We start from the raw sequence: 19,248 nt of genomic DNA on the forward strand, positions 1-19,248 counted from the left end.
ACTTTGTAGTGCATCAGATGTTGACATATAGTGTTGAACACCTGAAACTTATATAATAAAAAAGATAGAGAATGATAAATACTGTCCTCATTTATATATGGACTCTAAAAAGCTGAACTTACAGAAACATAAAGTAGAATAGTGGTTGCCAGGGCTGGGGCAGGAGGATAGGAATGGGGAGATGTTGGTAAATGGGTACAATCTTCCGTTTATAAGATAAATGAAACTGGAAAGTTGTTAAAAGAGTAGCTCTTAAATGTTATCACCATTACAAAAACAACAGTGATTATATGAGGGGATGGAGGTGTTAACGAACCTTACTGTGATAATCATTTCACAATATATATATGTGTATCGTATCTTTACACACTGTTCCTTTAACTTAATATGTTATATATCAATGATATCTGAGTAAAGCTGGAAAACAAATAAAAAACCCAAACCTACTCTGAGAGTTCTCTTCATAGTTGCAGATTCTGTCAGTAATTCCCTCCCAAGTGTTCTACAGAGCTGCATAATCCATATCTAGCCAGCACGCGGGGAATTTGCGTATCTTACGTTCTACTTTTTTTCAGGCATATGTTTTCTTGGTACATTCATATGTGTTTATATTTCTTGATATATACATATGCATATATTCTATAGTCTGTAGTTCTCTGTTATTTCTTGAGATGGGGGAAGTGTAGTAAGTTACAGAGGGTCAGTATCTCTATTGGACTTTAGTACATCTTAAAGTAAATGACTAGCTTGTATGGAATTGTTATATTTAGAATTTGGACCTATATTCACTACAAAGAAAAATATTTCTATAGCAAATTATTATTTATTAGCAAAATTAAATGCAGTTGATTTATTGACAGTGGCTCAATAGGCAGAATATACTATATAAAGGCTTGGAACTAATCTCCCTTTTATTAATAGTGAGTGTTGTTAGAGTTTTAGGTACTAATGCACAATTGTAAAATATTTATTAATGTATTATAATATTAATATTGCTAAAAATTAAGTTGACTCTAATGATTAGATAAAATGAATATTAGGCTGAAATTCTGTTACTTAAGCCTATAAGTGCCGAATTGAAAATTATTGTGGAGAATATTTGAATGCTATGTATAGAAATTCAAGTTGTTAAAGTGCTTTTGAAAGTAGACTCACAAATTGATTTTATAGTGCAAGGCATTTTAATAATTTTCCCATTATACCAATTTTTTTTGCATTAAAAGTAAAAGTAGAATGTGTACTTTATTTGGATATGTGAAGAGCATTCTCTCTCTCTTTTTTTTAACATCTTTTATTGCTTTATAATCATTTTACAAAGTTGTGTCAAATTCCAGTGTAGAGCACAATTTTTCAGTTATACATGAACATATATATATTCATTGTCACATTTTTTTCTCTGTGAGCTACCATAAGATCTTGTGTATATTTCCCTGTGCTATACAGTATAATCTTGTTTATCTATTCTACAATTTTGAAATCCTGTCTATCCCTTCCCACCCTCTGCCCCCTTGGCACCCACAAGTTTGTATTCTATGTCTATGAGTCTATTTTTGTTTTGTATTTATGCTTTGTTTGTCTTTTTTTTTTTTTTTTTAAGATTCCACATATGAGCGATCTCATATGGTATTTTTCTTTCTCTTTCTGGCTTACTTCACTTAGAATGACATTCTCCAGGAGCATCCATGTTGCTGCAAATGGCATTATGTTGTCGGTTTTTATGGCTGAGTAGTATTCTATTGTATAAATATACCACATCTTCTTTATCCAGTCGTCTGTTGATGGACATTTAGGCTTTTTCCATGTCTTGGCTATTGTAAATAGTGCTGCTATGAACACTGGGGTGCAGGTGTCATTTTCAAGTAGGGGTCCCTCCTAGAAGAAAATATAGGCAAAACATTATCTGATATACATCTCAAAAATGTTCTCCTAGAACAGTCTACTCAAGCATTCTCTTTTAATTAAAAATATATAAGATCACAATTAATGCATACCTACTTTATGGTGTTATTTTTATTTAGCTAATGAAATGTCATATGACCAAACAAATTATTATAGTTTAACTAACCCACTTATTAACTTATAAACTCACTTTTGAAAAATATTGAAAAAGATTAAAAAATTTTCAGTGGTGACCAAATTACATTAATAGTAATTGTTACTGGATTAATTTTGTATGTATAACAGTTACATTGATTTTTTCTGTTTCTTTGTTTCTTTATAAATAAGAGAGTAAAGTCTGCAGTTGAGTTGAAGAAGGAGGAAACCACAGCTCCGTTAGCGATTAAAGATGACATGCAAAGCAATATGAAAGAGATGATGATTCAGAAAGCAAAGGAGTTGGAGCGTCCGATGATTGAGCAAAAGGAAGCTGAGGAATCCGCCTCTGTGAAAGAAAATATAGATACTATCTTAGACAGCATTCAGGACAAAGGCAGTTTGAGAAACCTGTCTCTCTCTCTCATTGAAGCATCTAGACAAGCTGGCATTAGTTACATTGTTTATCCCAAGAGAAAGAGCATGAAACTGAAGAAAGGATTGAAACCTAGTAAACTTACAGTTGTGTGTGATGAGTTATCCAAGCCTCCAAAAACTCTTAAAAGGTCTTGTTTAATCAATAATGGTTATAGTTTAAGAAATATATTATGGTTTTGTCCTTAATTTTATAATTTACCCATTGAAGAATCCTTTTATATATGTATTTCCTGGGCCCATCTCTGATACCAAATAATTTATCAGTCAGGGTTCCAGTAGTAAACAGAGCACAGTCAAGTTAGGATAATTCTAGGGAAGTGTAACAAAGGAGCAATTTGCAAGGATGTCAGGGCACCAGGAGACACAAATGACAGAGAAGTATTTGGGGATAGAAATAATACAGCCAATGTCTACCCCTAAGTCTGAGAGGACAAAAAAAAAAAATGTAGGGGGATGATTACTATAACTTGGAAAAGAAGAATTGTATAGAAAGGATTTCCTTGAAAGAAGTTACGAACTTTGGTCAAGGATCGTGGCCTGTTTGAGGCAACCCTTCAGGAGGGAGCCAGAGGAATAAATATTTGACTTCACTCTCCTTGCCTTTTTGGGGCTCCTGACTGGACATACTTGAGAGAACCACAAGGGCCCTGTGGATGTACCCTGTACAGACTAATACTCCAGGGCAAAGAGCAAGGAATGAGAGTAGTGTTATTAAAGATGTGAGACCTCATCATGTAGAGTCTTGTAGCCTATGGTGGAGAGAGAGCTTGATTTGCATGCTGGGTAGTAAGGAAATCTCTTAGAAAGAGTGACATGATTGGTTTAAGTTTAAAAAAAAAAAAAAAAAAACCGCGCCGGTTGCTACGTGGAGAATGGATGATGAAAGACCAAGAGTAGAGGAAGGGAGTTGAGACATTATTGTACTCTAGGCAGAAGAGACGATAGTGGCTTGTATTGGAATGTGGAGACGAGCGGGAAGCGTCACAAAGTAAGGGAAGGGAGGGGTATTGACTTTTCTCACTTCTATTCTCCAAATTTTAGCACTAGGTCTTTCTCATAGTACACACTCAGTAAAATATTTATGAAATGATGGGATTTAATTTTTTTTCTTTCCAATGGGATATGTTTATTCTCTTTTGTGTAGTCAGTACAGTTAGCACACAGTAAATATTACTGAATGAAAACTGTGTAGATAATGGAGAATTTGAGGAGGATAATCCTAGAAATGCAGCATTTGAGAGCATGTTAGAAGTCATCTAATTTAACAGTCTACTCAAGAAAGGTGGGGTCTGGGATGTTTGTTTGGCAATCTACTATGAAGTCAGAGTTTCCTTCTTCCCGTTTCCTCAAGTTCATGTCCTTACCAACCATTTGGATGGCATCTCCTTTCTCACATCAAGTTTTACCTCCTTTGCATTTTCTCTGGTTGTGGGGTGGGGGTGTAAATTAAACTGAAAGGAGCACTGACCCCTTATTTCAGTTCTCTACAAAGGCTACATCTTTAGTAACAGTCTCCTGATTTTATAAACTCTAGAGAGTCTTCATATGATGTTAATGAAAGAACAGGAGGACTTTGTATAAAAATAACATGTGATTTTATTTCAATAACAAATAGTAATTTTGTCTGTGGCTGAGTTGTTTTATTGATTATAAAAATAATTGTATTTTTGTAATTTAAAAATCACTCTTTTAAAAACTAGATCAATGTCTCACGGAATCCTTCCAGAACAGAAGAAATTTCTGCTCAAAGTTCCATTATATGAACGTCAGTTTCGGTGTCCCAGCCTACCTTTGTATTTATATTTTGACAAATTTGCCCAGAGTAAGGGAGGTATTCCAAAGAATAGTGATCCTCGAACATGGGCTCTTGAAATGTTCTCTAAGCCTAAACGTGAGAAGACAACCACAAGGGAGAAAGTTGTTAAAATATCTGTTGATAAAGACTTTCCTGAAAGAGTGAAAAAGCCGCTAAAACTAGAGTTGAGTGATTGTCTGAAGTCTGATCTGCCTCCAGAGGTCGTTAGACATTATGAATCCGAAGTGAAGATCTTGACCGAAGAAATAAATAGTAAGAAGAAATATCCTGCATTTTTATACTGTAGGCGTGGAGCTCTTTACAGGAAATTGGGAAAGTTACAGAGTGCCATGAATGATCTTCAGAAAGTAAGTTTTATTGAATCTAAATAACAATACTAAAATTTACTCTTCCTTATATTTGTATATTGACTTTTACTAGAATTTTGAACAGTGACTATTTGTAGTATACATGTGGGATTGTGAAACTATAATTGCTGGCATTTTCAAATAATTAACACTAAAAACACTAGATTTTGTTTGTCAGGTTGGGAAGCATCATTTTATACTATATGCATACAAAGCCATTGGGATCAATAATGTTTGAAAATTTATTTGGTAGGATATCTTCCTTTAATAAAGCAATTTAAATTGAATTTATACATTTATTTTCTAGGCTATACTCTTGGAGCCATTGTTTCTCAATGCCTATTGGCACCGACATTTCATTTATCTTTTCCAAGGCAAAATTAACGAAGCTTTGGATGACTTGAATTATATAAATAAATATAATAAAAATAATGCAGGTGGGTTGTCTGTGCAGTTATATTACTTATATCTTTACCTAAGATTTTGTCATTTAGTGTTATTATAAAGATACATAATTCAAGACATATCATTCTCCAAAAGTGGTTGTGACTTTCTAAGATAAATTTATTCTTGATGTTGTAAATTTAGGGCTCTTGTGATCCTATATATATTTTTAAAAATACTCATCATGATTTGAAATGTTGATATCTTTGGTATACATTACAATAAATTGGTTCCTTACTGCTCATCCCATAAGAGGAATATAAAGTTAAAATTTTGAATTACAGAGACAATGTACAAACCTAATTTGAATTAGTGTTATAATGTTCTTAAGACTTCTCATATGGATGAAATGTATACATCTGTGCTTATGTACCGTCTTTTAACCAACTTAAACTACTAGACGTGGGAGATTTGAGGAATGAGAAAATGTCGTATTTATCTTTGTATCCCTAGCACTTACAACATACCCCTGGAAAATAATGAGCTTAATAAATGTTTTTTTAATCTATGCTCATCTCTGCTAAAAGTCCATAAAATTTTCTGCCATCAAAATCTAACCTTTTACTATGAACATTAAAAGGTTATGATTTTGCTTTGTTGAAATAAATAACAAATCTTAAATTAAATGTTTAAAAGGGTATAATAGAGAAACACTATTCTGAGACTACATTTTTTGGAGGGAGAAGAATTAATCTTTTAAAATTTAGAACTGTAACACTAAATTTTGACTTTTTAATTTTCTTTAGAGGCATATCTTTCAAAGGCAGAAATTTTCAGAAGAAAAAAAGACATGACTTTGGCGATTCTAAACTACACTCAGGCAATTAAGTGCAAGCCCATGGATGCTGATACATATTTCAGGAGGGGTGAGATGTATGAAGTAGAAAACAAAGTACTGGCCATTGATGACTTTTCTAAAGTAAGCTGTATCACATAGAATGTTGCCATTTATATATTTTAGAGGATGATATTCCTATCCTAATATTATAGCAAATTGTTGAAATTCTTTTGTATATGTTGTATAATCAAAATTAATTTATTATAGGTTAGAGCCTGGAGCATTCATTTCTGGGACTGTTATTGACATTATGTCAATATTTTAAAAAAATTATTAGTGAATAAATGGGTTCATATCAGAGTTGGGTGTGGGAGCATTGAGACAGCTGTGAAGGGGACTTGACTTTTCCAGCTCTCTCCATTGCATCAAAAAGAATAAAATACCTAGGAATAAACATACCTTTTGGAGTACAAAAGACCTGTACTCCAAAAACTGTAATACCGATGAAAGAATTGAAGACAACACAAACAGATGGAAAGATATACCATGTTCTTGGTTTGGAGGAATCAATATTGTTAAAAATGACCATACTACCCAAGGCAGTATTCAGATTCAGTGCAATCCCTATCAAATTTTTCACAGAACTGGAACAAAAAATTTAAAACAGAAGACTCCTAAATAGCCAAAACAATCTTGAGAAAGCAGAACGGAGCTGGAGGAATTATGCTTTCTGACTACAGACTACACCATAAAACTACAGTAATCAAAACAGTATTATCCAGGCACAAAAACAGACACACAGATTAATGGAACAAGATAGAAAGTCCAGAAATAAACCCACACACTTATGGTCAATTGATCTACAACAAATGAGGCAAGAATATACACTGGAGAGAAGACAGTTTCTTCAATAAGTGGTGCTGGGAAAACTGGACAGCTACATGTAAAAGAATGAAATTGGAACATTCTCTAACACCATGTACAAAATAAACTCAAAATGGATTAAAAGCCTAAATGTAAAACTAGATACTATAAAACTCCTAGAGGAAAACAGGCAGAACACTGTTGGACATATATCACAGCAATATTTTTTTTGATCCATCTCCTAGAGTAATGGAAGCAAGAGCAAAAATAAACAAATGGGACCTAATCAAAGAAACACTTTTGCACAGCAAACCATAAACAAAACAAAAAGACAACATACAGAATGGGGGAAAGTATTTGCAAATGATGTGACCAACGAGGGATTGATTTCCAAAATATACAAGCAGCTCATACAGTTTAATATCAAAACAAATGAACAACCCAATCAAAAAAATAAGCAGAAGATCTTAATATACAGTTCTCCAAAGAAGACATCTAGATGGCCAGCAGGCACATGAAAAGATGCTCAACATTGTCAATTGTTAGAGAAATGCAAGTCAAAACTGTAGTGAGGTATCACCTCACACCAGTCAGAGTGGCCATCATTGAAAAGTCTACAAATAATAAATGCTGGAGAGGGTGTGGAGAAAAGACTTCCTATGCTATTGGTGAAAATGTAACTTGGTGCAGCCACTATGGAAAACAGGATGAAATTTCCTTTAAAAACTAAAAATAGAGTTACCATATGATCCAGTAATCCTACTCCTGGGCATATAATTCAAAAAGATACATGCACCCCAAAGTTCGTAGAAGCACTGTTTACAATAGCCAAGACATGTAAGCAACCTAAATGTCCATGGCAGATGAGTGAATAAAGAAGATGTATATATATACAACGGAATATTACTCATCCATTAAAAAGAATGAAATAATACTATCTGTAGCAACATGGAAGGAACTAGAGATTATCATACTTAGTGAAGTAAGTCAGATAGAGAAAGACAAACCCGTGGTATCACTTACATCACTTATGTGTGGAATATAATAAATGATACAAATGAACTTATTTACAAACCAGAAATATACTCACAGACATAGAAAACAAACTTACGTTTACCAAAGGGAAAAAGAGGGTAGGGATAAATTAGGGGTTTGGGATTAACAGATGCACACTACTATATATAAAATAAACAACAAGGACCTACAGTATAGCAAAGGAAACTATATTCAATATCTTGCAATAACCTATAATGGAAAAGAATCTGAAAAGAATATATATAATGCATATATATATAAAGAATGCGTATAATGCATATATATATAAAACCAAACCATTTTCTGTATAACTAAAACGTTGTAAATCAGCTATACTCCAATAAATTTATTTTAATTGGCTAATGCACTAACTTGAAGTCAAACAAGCTTCAAATCTTTAGTGTTTTTTGGTTCTGTTTTAAAAATACCTTGTAATATTTATGTTTCAATTTCCCCCCACCATCAACAAGCAAGGAGTTCTACAACTGAGTATACAATGATTTAGTCTGTTCACTCTATTACTCTATATGTGAATGTGAAATGGGTGAAATATACCAATATAAATTCATTTCTTTTCACTATTTTAGGGCCTAGATTAATCAATATTTGATTTGATTGAGTCAGCCTTGATGTGTTCTAGTATGTATCATCTTTAATTGGAATAAAATGCTGTGATAGATCCAATATAACCCCACTCTAGTTGAACAATTCACTTACGAGGTTTTATTAGTAGAAATTTCAGTGTGTGGAAGTTTTGGCTACTCTTATTATCACATGCTGTGAGTTTTTGTTTTTTTAACACCTCCCCTTTCTAAAATTTGATGACAAATGGACGTCCTAAAGTCTTTAAATGTATAACTGAAAGTTTTGTCATCTTAAAGTAGTTTGCTTTTATGTAATCTAAATTAAAAACATGGTTGTAGTCCATTTAATTTGCTATGTATATACTTTTTATATACTTTTTTTCATTATGTGATATATTTTTGTGCCTCTCCTCTGCTTCCCATGTAGTGTATTTTTTATGATCCCAAAAGAACAGATGCATTATTTAAACGTGGGATGTTTTACTATGAAAATGAAAACTGGATTGCAGCAGAACAGGATTTTACAGCTTTGTTAAATATAGATCCCCAAAATTCTCAAGCAAGGTGAGAATTTTTTTTTAGATACAGCTTTCCAAATTGTTTTGAAATACATTCTCAGAAAAGAAAATTGCTTGAAATACATCAGACAGCCATTTAAAAATAGTGAATCAATTTTCAGTGCTACCAGTGAATGAAAATATTTACCTATACCCTAAAAGTAGTGAGTAATTTAATTTAAAAGGCATAAAAGAATAATTTACAGTTGTTGTATTTGCAAATCCTAAATACTAGTTACATTATCAGTTTTAAAGTATTGACCTATATTTTGTTTCCTTGAATTTCTTTTTTGTATCCTTTGTATTTATTGAATACAGCAAACTGTTCACATAGATTTCTGTAATATCTTATTGTAAATTGGATATTAAACTTGGTTCTTTCAAACTTACTGTGCATAATACAATTTCCACTTTCTTATTGATTTGTATGAATGATTACATATTCTTGATATGGGCCCTTTGTTGGTTATATTTAGAGCAAATATTTTTTCCTGCTCTGGATTGTTATTGTACTCTTTACGTATTGTCTTTTGGTAAACAGAGTTTTAAAATTTAATATAGTCTGATTTAGCAGACTTTGTCTTTAAGGTTAGTGCTTTTTGTGTCCTGTAAGTAAGGTTTTCCTACTCTTATATAGATGTTCTCTTAGCTAATCTAGAAGTTTTATTGTATGTAATCAATTTTTGTATATTATGTGAAGTAGGGACCAAAATTTACTTTTTCTGTACGCATATCCAATTTTCCCAGCAACATTTAGTAGAAAGCCTGTCACTTTACCATTGCTCTGCAGTGTTAGCTTTGTAGAAAATGAAGATCTATGTATGGATGGATTTCTTTCTCAGTCCCTTTTTCTATTTTGGAAATTAAAAAAAAATTATCTTTGCACCAAGACTATGTTGTCTTGAATACTATAGTTTCATAATAAGTCTTGAAATCCAGTAGAACTGTTCTTTTGATCTTTCAAAATTGTCAGAGCTTTCCTTGGCTTTTTGCATTTCCAAATACATTGGGTTGGCTTGAACTATACAGATATCCACTTTTTTATAAATCAAAATAGTAAAATTTCACCATTTTATTTGGTTTATCCTAGTAGAATCAGTGTGTCAACTTCCTTTGTATTTTAATTGCAATGAATTTTAGAGCAGTAGAGGGAAAACTGACATCCCAACAATATGGAGTCTTTTCACGCGTACGCGTGGAACATTATTTCTTTAGGTCTTTGTTCCTTTTGTTCAGTAATGTTTTGTAGTTTCTGTAAAGAAGCTTTATGCATACCTTTTTCCTGATTTATTTCTATATATTTGGTATTGCTTAATTTTAGTTTAGGTACTACTTTAGTATAGTTTTATTTTAAACTTTTGTTGCTGGTATATGGAAATGCAGATGATAAATACGTGTTGATCTGTGGTGTAGCAATCTAGCTAAACTTTTGAAATATAGCAGTTTGCAGATTCTTCTGGATTTGCTCCTTGTGCAATCAGATCATCTGCAAAGCATACCAGTTTTATTTTCCAATCTTTTTACCTTTTATTATATTTCCCCTTATTTCCTTATTGTATTCTTGTAACAGAAATGGTGTAGCAGGCGTCTTTATCTTGTTCCCAGTCTCAAGGGGAAATATTTTACCATCAGATACATTTTACTATCAAATATTACGGTTAAATTTCTTTTGGCTAATATACACATGTTATATATTCTTCCACCTCTTATTTTTAAACTTTCTATATTATTTTGTTTTAAAAATGTCTCTTGAAAACAGCATGTAATGGAATTTTGTTTTCTAACCAGTATGACAGTGTCTTTTAATTGTAGTACTTGGTCTATTTGTATTTTTTCCCTACATCTATCACCTATCTAGAATAATTTTCCTTCTGTTTATCCATTTACTTTAGGGCTGGCCTGCTGATAACAAATCACCTCAATTTTTGTTTGTCTGAAAACATCTTTATTTACCTTTGCTCTTAAAGGTTATTTATGCGTTTCTGCTTGATATGAAATTGTAGGTTGACAGTTATTTTCCTTTAGCACTTTGAATGTATTTCAATGCAGTGTCATTAAGGCTCTTTTTTTAAAGTGAAAGAATCAGTGGTCAGTCAGTGTCTTTGAAAGTTATATGTCTTTTTCCTTTTAAACTTAGCTCATTGTCTTTGAATTTCAACAGTTTGGCTGTATTGTGCCTAGGAGTGGATTTCTCTTTACTTGTGTTTATGGTTTATAGAATATTCAGTGAGTCATAATCTTTCTGGCCTCCATGATTTTGGATTAGAAATCAGCTACTAATCTTATTGATTATTCCAAGTACGTGGTGAGTTGCTTCTCTCTTAATGCTTTCAAGATTCTCTTTTTATCTTTGGCTTTCAACAGGTTGATTACTAAGTGTCTCTATGTAGATTTCTTTGTATTTCTCCTACATGGAATCATTGAGCTTCTTGGATATATAGATTTAATTCTTTTGTCAAATTTGAGAAGCTTTCAACCATTACTCTTTTTTTTTTCCTTTTTCAGTTTTATTAGGTAGAATTATTACAGTTCAACTGCACATACACATTGTATTGCATGTAAATACATATATACAGTATACTGCATGTATTTTTAGTTTACATATATGTACTCATCATTGTTTCTAAGAACAGATTAGAGCTTTAGCTTTGTAAACTTACATAGTTATCAAAGGAATAAAGCCAACTACAAAATAAGAATCAGCAGGATGCAGTAATCCAATCATAAAGGACAGTCAAATGTGTATGCTTACACATATTCAAGAAATCAATCATCTTAGTTATAAATAATAAGTAGTTCATTCATGTCCTTATTATTATTATTTTTTTAATTCCTCATATAAATGATGTCATATGGCATTTTTCTTTCTCTTTCTGGCCCACTTCACTTAGAATGACAATCTTCAGGTCCATCCATATTGTTGCAAATGGCATTGTCTTATTCTTTTTTATGGCTGAGTAGTGTTCCATTGTATATATGTACCATATCTTCTTTATCCAATCATCTGTTGATGGACATTTGAGTTGTTTCCATGTCTTGGCTATTGTAAATAGTGCTGCTATGAACACTGGGGTGCATGTGTCTTTTTGAATTAAGGTTCCCTCTGGATATATATGCCCAGGAGAGGGATTGCTGGATTACATGATAAGTCTACTTTTTTTTAAGAATTTTTTTTATTGAGTTATAGTCATTTCACAATGTTGTATCACATTCCAGTGTAGAGCACAATTTTTCAGTTATGCATGAACATACATACATTCATTGTCACATTCTCTTTTGCTGTGAGCCACCACAAAATCCTGTATATATTTCCCTGTGCTACACAGTACAATCTTGTTTATCTATTCTACATTTTGAAATCCCAGTCCCTTCCCACCCCCTGTCCCCCTGGCAACCACAAGTTTGTATTCTATGTCTATGAGTCTGTTTCTGTTTTGTATTTATGTTTGGTTTTTTGGTTTTTTTTTTTTTTAGATTCCACATATTAGCGATCTCATATGGTATTTTTCTTTCTCTTTCTGGCTTACTTCACTTAGAATGACATTCTCCAGTAACATCCATGTTGCTGCAAATGGCGTTATGTTGTCGGTTTTTATGGCTGAATAGTATTCCATGTATAAATGTCCATCAACAGATGACTGGGTAAAGAAGATGTTGTATATTTAACCATTACTCTTTAAAATGTTATTTCTGCTCCTTTACTATCTCCTTTCCTTTTGTGACTTGAAATGTATGTACATGTTGGTATGCTTGATGATGTTCCATAGGTGTCTCAGACTTTTTTCCCACTCTTTTTTCTTTCTGCTTCTCAGACTGAATAATCTGAATTGACCTAACTTCAAGTTTCCTGAGTCTTTCTTTTGTCTTCTTAAATCTGTTGTTGAAACCTGTAGTGAATTTTCATTTGTATTTGTACTTTTCAACTCCAGAATTTCTATTTGGCTCCTTTTTTTCAATAATTTATTAATCTATTTCTGTCTATCTTATTGATACTCTCTGTGTGTTGAGACATCATTCTCTCCATTTCCTACAGTTCTTAATCTATGGTTCCTTTTAGCTATTTGAGCATATTTAAGGTAGTTGATTTAAAATCTTTTAATCTGATTTTAAGACAATTAATTTTAAGTCTGGGCTTCTTCAGGGATGGCTTCTATTAATTTCCTTTTATCCTGTGAATGGGCCATATTTTCTTCTTCCTTTGCATCACTTGTAATTTTTTGTTGAAAAGTAATGGCTTTGAATATTATAATTTGGCACCTTTGGATATCACATGCACCTTCTCCTCTTCCAGGGTTTTTTGTTGCTACTTTTTGTCATTCATGTTGTTGGTTTAGTGACTTTTTTGAACAGGTTTTGGTAAAGTCTGTATTCTTTGTCGTGTGTGGCCACTGAAGTCTTTGTTCTGCTAACTTAGCTGGCAGCTCATGATCTGACTGAGATTTCCTTAAACTTCTGAAACCAACCAACCAACCAACCAAACAACATTTCTCAATCTTTGCAGGTTTGCACTGTTTTAGGGCACTCCTTCAGTGCTTATCTAGACAACTTCAGTGCCTTAGCTTTCATGTCCTACTTGCAGAGAGCCTGAATTAAGCAGAGGTGAGAGCTTAGGGTCTTCTTAGGTGTTTTCTGTGCATTCCTTCAGCCTTGGGTTTGCATGTGGCCTTTTAAATTCCCTGCAATTTGTGGAAACATTCTAAAGCCCTCATTCCCCTGGTATCTCTTTCTCCAGCTTCTTTCTTCACATGGTTTTTTGGTTTGCCTATTGCTTGCCCCAACTGTAATCCTTGCCCCAAGTGGCAGCAGCTAATACATTTGCCTTTAAATGCTTTTGATAAATACCACCCAGGAAGTCACATCAGCCCTGAGAAAGGTCTAAGGCAGTCAAAACAGAGGGACATATTTGCATCAACCTTTCAGTCATCCACCAGACAGGTCAAAACACACAGCTACAGCTCTTTGAGAATAAAATCAGTATTGCTCCCTCTTGTACTAGTGACCTGTACCAGGAATGCAGGTTGTTGACCTCGAGGCCACCACAGGTCTGGGAAGTTGGGTAGGGAAATAGAGTAAGTTAGAATGCCACAGAACTCTCTTTTCAAAATTCAGCAGCTTTTCCTCCTTTATTAAGCATTCCCCTGATAGTTCTAAATTTTTAGTTGGATTCCAGGGTTCCCAAATAATTGATTCTGACAGGTTTTGTCAGCTTATTCATTGCTTTTGTGGAAAGGTGGAGTTTTGGAGTTCCCTATTCTACCACTTTTGCTTTACTCTAATCTCCCAACTCTTTTTATCATTGCATCATCTTTAGCTTAACAATAATGTTAGTGATAATAAGAATCTTCATCTTTTGAATTTAATGAAAATATCTTTGGCTTCTACAAAGAAATATCACAGTTGCAGTTTTTGAGCCATTTATCCTTTAATTATGTCAAGGGAATATCTTTTTTTCCCCTGTTTAAATTTTTTCCTGTGATCTACTTAAAAGAATTTCATGTTAATAGGCTTTATATTTTTGAAGGATAAATGACTCTTGGCCATCATATATTTTTAGATAGAATATTATTAAACTATACTGAATTCTCTTTGTCTTTACCTTCTTTAAGATTTTTTCATTTATATTCAGAGTAAGATTGTTCACTAGATTCATAGTCAGATTTTGATTTCAGGACTTGGCTACTTTCTCAAAATGAATTAAGCCTTTCATCTTTTTCTTTTCTTAGAAACATGTCCTTTAGGATTGGATAGTTTTTGGGTTCTGAAAGTTTGAAATAACTTCTAAAATTATCCCAGCTTGCAGCCATTTGAAGGGAGGGCAAACTTTTTTGAAGCTCTTTTAAAATTCCTGCCTAGTTCTTGGTCTATTCTGGTTGTCTACGTCTTAACTTAAAGGGGGATTACTTGCAGGAAGGCATCAAATTAGTTGGAGAACAAGAAAGTCAATTCAAGATATTGTAAGGTAGTGTTATGTTGTGGAAAGCCTTATATGCCATTTAAAAGTGGCCTTATCCCATTGTCAGTAAGGGGGACTGTTGAAAGTTTTTGAAGAAAATGATCTTTATTATCTGATGATCAAATCTTATCACTCCAGAGATGGGTATGGAGTGATATAGAAGCCCAGGTGTGAGCTGATGAGGGTCTGAAATATTGAGGCAGTGGAACTGAAAGAGGAAACAGATGCAAAAGTCAGTGTGTTTGAAGAATTGACATGACTTAATGGTATCCTACAAAAAATATTACTAAAGTTTTATTCTGTAAGATTTTAAGTTCAGAATTATATGTATGGTAAAAAATAGTAATATTCTTTAGCAATCAGAAATTTTAAAAAATTAATGTGATACTTATATTCATTAGAAAATTAAGAAGACATTTCTTACACATTGAGTGAAAAATATTTTGCTCCAGGATATTGAAAGACCTCTGTTACTAGTTTGCCAGCATACTGACTGCACTCTTTTCTCCAGATTACCATTGTTTTCATCATAGAACTTTCTTGAGCACCTGTTTTCCTCCCCTCTGGATTCAACTTCATCAGAGCAGGCAACCTACAAGCTTATTCCTGTTTTTCCTTAATTGTCTTCTTTATTTTAGTTCTAAAAACCGATTTCCTTCACATTATTAAGTGATCAGAACTGAGATTTTCAGGAGTTGATATAGGTCAACGAAAATTAAGACATTGAAATCAGAATTTAATGGAAATAGAATTTATTTCATAAAATGGATATAATAGCTTTTATCCATGTAGATAAAGCAGCCTCTCATTTATTTTGGTGTATTTTCAATGCATCTTGAGTATATCATTTATTTTATTGATATACCTGTCTGATGAAAGTAAAATATAACAAAGACTAGTAAACATATAATTAATAAGCATATAATTTTATATATAATAAAGTATAATTGATTTATTTCTAAAAAGTTCATATCCTTTTTGCTGTTAATATCATGGCTAAACTTTCCCGGGAAGCGAAGAGAAATAATCGCCAATTGCCGTTCAAATATAAATTATTTACATAGGTTTGCCAAAGAGAGAAAACTTACGTTTTGCAATACATGTTAAAATGAAATTTTTTTCTTTTTCTAGGACATACCGAGGGAGAACATATTTTAAACGGCACTTTTATAAGCAAGCAGTTCAAGATCTTTCTATTGCAATTCACTTAGATCCTAATAACTGGTTAGCATTGTATTATAGAGCCTGCTTATTTAGAAAGAGTAATCCTTTAAGAGCACTACAGGATTATAGTGTTTCAGGTACTTCACCTTCAACTGCACATACGTAGGAATTTAATCTGAGGTTCAGCGGCTCACCTTCATGGGGTGGAATACTAACGTGGGATGACTAATGAAATATGTATATTATTATATAGTTCTATGTACATACTTATAAATACATGTTTTGTAGTATATATATTTATTTATACTTATAACCTATAATCGTTTAGCTAAAAATGTTTCTTTTAGTGTGTGTGATTGTGTATTTACACGTGTATAACCGTGGTAAAGAGAGAATGGCATATCAAAGAAATCTCTTTCTATGTATTGAGTTCTAAGGATATTTTTGGAAATTCAGGTGTACTTCTTAGTCATCTGGCTAAATTGGCAGTGAATTTTCCTGGTGAGCTGTGTCCTACTCCCAGCCCATAAATTAGTTAAATTCAGAGTTTTTTAAACCCTTAAACCAAAAGTGGGCTTTGAGAATCCTCAGTTAAAGGATACCAACAGCTAAGAGTGGCCATTTCCACCTTAACCTGTCCCAGCACATTCTTGGTATATAAATATGTCTAGCACAGTTCTAGGCAGAGCTAAGTGCTCAATAAACAGTTTCCAGCTGAATAAATTAGCTCATCTTGACTGGCAAAGTCTAGCCGGAGTCCAACACTCCAAACATAGCCGTGTTCATCTGGGTGCCAAGTGCTGCAATCTCATCGTCCTAGGTGAGGCAGAATCTAGAGATTAAGGAAGTCACTAAACGCTTGGGAAGAGAATCCACAGCTCCTTGGGGAAGGCAATCTAAGATGATTGTTCCCTGATGTCTCTAAGTCCATTTGCCTTCTGAGATCACCCTTCCCATGAATATTCAAATAAAGTAACTCAAAGCCCATCCTATGTGCTGAGAGGAGTCTACAGCCCTCATGCCTATTTCCAAGGATTCTTGGAAGAGAGGGCTGGGGATTCCTGTTCAGTTCCCTTGTCATCCTTACATCTAATTTCTGCTCTCTGATTGATTCTCCATTTTTGTTCACCAATTCATTTCTTGTGGCTACTGTCTGTTACTGAAAGTTTTAGGGTTCAGAGGATAAAGTTAGCACAGATAATTTAAATTTGAAGGGTAAATAACCCGATTTCTGTAAGTTTAGCTTTTATCTAGCTCTGTCAGCCCTGTCCATCTGCCATCTGGCTGAACCGCTTTCTTCCTGGTATTCCTAAAAGCCTCTTTTTCATATTTCCCTCTTCTCCAAGTTTCGGGTTCCTCACCCGCTCTTTTCTAGGCTATCACAATAATACAAATCCTCGTTATTTCTTTATTTAGAGCAGACTTGCTTACTTTTGGCCTCAATCCTTTCCCTGAGGCGAGCCTAAGGAGTTTTATCTCCCAAAATCAAAAAAGGACCTTCAAGATATTTTTCTAAGCATAATAATGTCTAACATTTATTAGGTATTTTACTACTTGCCAGACACTATTCTAAATGCTATATATGGAGTGTCTCGATTACTCTTCAGAATAATGCTGTGAGGTAAGTAATGTTGTCATGCCCATTTTACTGATGAGAAAACCAAAGCACAATCTACAGCCATACCATCCTGAATGCACCCAGTCTCGTCTGATCTTGGAAGCTAAGCAGAGTCGGGCCTGCTTAGTACTTGGATGGGAGAAAACCAAAGCACAGAGAGGTTAAGTAATTCTAATATATTTTTTTTTCCCTCAAGAAGAATGTTTCTATTTTTCTAGACTAACTACCAAAACTGAAGCTGGCTTTCTCCTTGCTAGGCAATCAGACTGTGAATTGAAAAGTCAGATTGCCTTCAAGTGATTATTTCTTTAATCTGTATGATCATTGCTTACACTAGGTATACTTCCCAAAAACTAGTACCATGAATACTTGTGTACCAGACTCTGAACATTCTGCACATTTCATGCATTATGCACATTTGGCAAAACTTTCCCTTTTTACGCAGAATGTGCTTGAGAAGCTTAGAAGATATGGATCAAATGTGGAAATCTCATCTAATTCACTACATATTTTTGAAAGTCAAGGGGGAAATCAGTAAGTGAGGAGATGAGATGACCTCTAGACTGGTCACTGATGAAAGCCACACACCTGGAGTACTGAGAGGAGGTTATTTTTGCCCCATGCTTCTGTCTTTTGGGACATGCATGGTTAGGTTGCCTGCCTTAACTCTAAGGCCTGCTTGCATTGAAGTAGCCCCTTTGAGCTGCACTTCCTGGTAGATGTTTAGAAGCCTGATATCTGCTGTTTGCCATAGTCTGGGCTTGTTCTGGAACCTGCTCCTTGGCCAATAATGATGCCTTCCTGTCTTCCTGATAATAACAGGTCATAAAGGGCAATGGCGCCTTTCTGACTTCAATCCACTGAACTGAATAAGTTAGATTCTAGGGCCGTCTTTGCCGTTGATTTGCATTACAGCCACAGCCAATGTACCTAACCCCTTTGGACCTGAATCTCTGCATCTGTAAAGTGAGTGGACTATCCTAGATTACCACCAGGATTTCTTCCAGCTCCATTGAGTTTGTGAAGTGTGATAGTCACATTGCTACTTATGAACAAATACATTTTTTACGTGAATACTATTTTTTCCTCACCAAATAAGTACACTTATTATAACTAGGTTTTATTTTGTGTAATGTTAAAAAATAAGAATAAGAGTAGAAAGGAGTATAAACTAAAAGTTAACTCGGATATGTTTTTTCAGAACCCAAATAAGATACATACTTTTATTTTTAAGCTCTCATATATGATGGCTGTGAGAATCTTGGTTGTTTTCTACATCGAGGCATACTCTATGCAGATCTAAAACTTTGGTTGCTCGCAGTTTGTGACTTTGAAGCTGTTATTTCTCTGGAAAGGTATGCTTTCCGTTTTAGTCTTACTGATTTCATTTTTGTGTAAGTTTAAGAAAATACTTAAATGAAAGAAAAAGCTTTCTGTTCTCATCATTAATGGCCTTGTAAAATATGAGACAATTATGAAGTCATCCTAGAATTAGAATACTACTTCTAAAAATAAGATTACTTCTAAAATAAGAGCTATTTTCAACATCTGTTTGCCTCAGATGCTTTTGCGAATTTTAGAGATTGAATGGATTTGAGAATAATTTAAATCCATGG

At 33.7% G+C, this 19,248-nt stretch overlaps 1 protein-coding gene across 1 annotated transcript in view; it reads left to right on the top strand.

The window, feature by feature from the left end:
- TTC6 (tetratricopeptide repeat domain 6) overlaps positions 1–19,248 on the top strand; it is a 146,747-nt gene that overhangs the window by 95,630 nt on the left and 31,869 nt on the right. Inside the window, exons 11-17 of the mRNA XM_064486402.1 lie at positions 2,227–2,600; positions 4,173–4,635; positions 4,943–5,072; positions 5,826–5,998; positions 8,768–8,904; positions 15,982–16,151; positions 18,867–18,987. Coding sequence (XP_064342472.1) covers positions 2,227–2,600; positions 4,173–4,635; positions 4,943–5,072; positions 5,826–5,998; positions 8,768–8,904; positions 15,982–16,151; positions 18,867–18,987 — 1,568 coding nt within the window. The remainder of the gene's footprint in view (positions 1–2,226; positions 2,601–4,172; positions 4,636–4,942; positions 5,073–5,825; positions 5,999–8,767; positions 8,905–15,981; positions 16,152–18,866; positions 18,988–19,248) is intronic.

Source organism: Camelus dromedarius, chromosome 5 (assembly GCF_036321535.1).
Source record: "Camelus dromedarius isolate mCamDro1 chromosome 5, mCamDro1.pat, whole genome shotgun sequence".
In the NCBI taxonomy this organism is placed as follows: Eukaryota; Metazoa; Chordata; class Mammalia; order Artiodactyla; family Camelidae; genus Camelus; species Camelus dromedarius.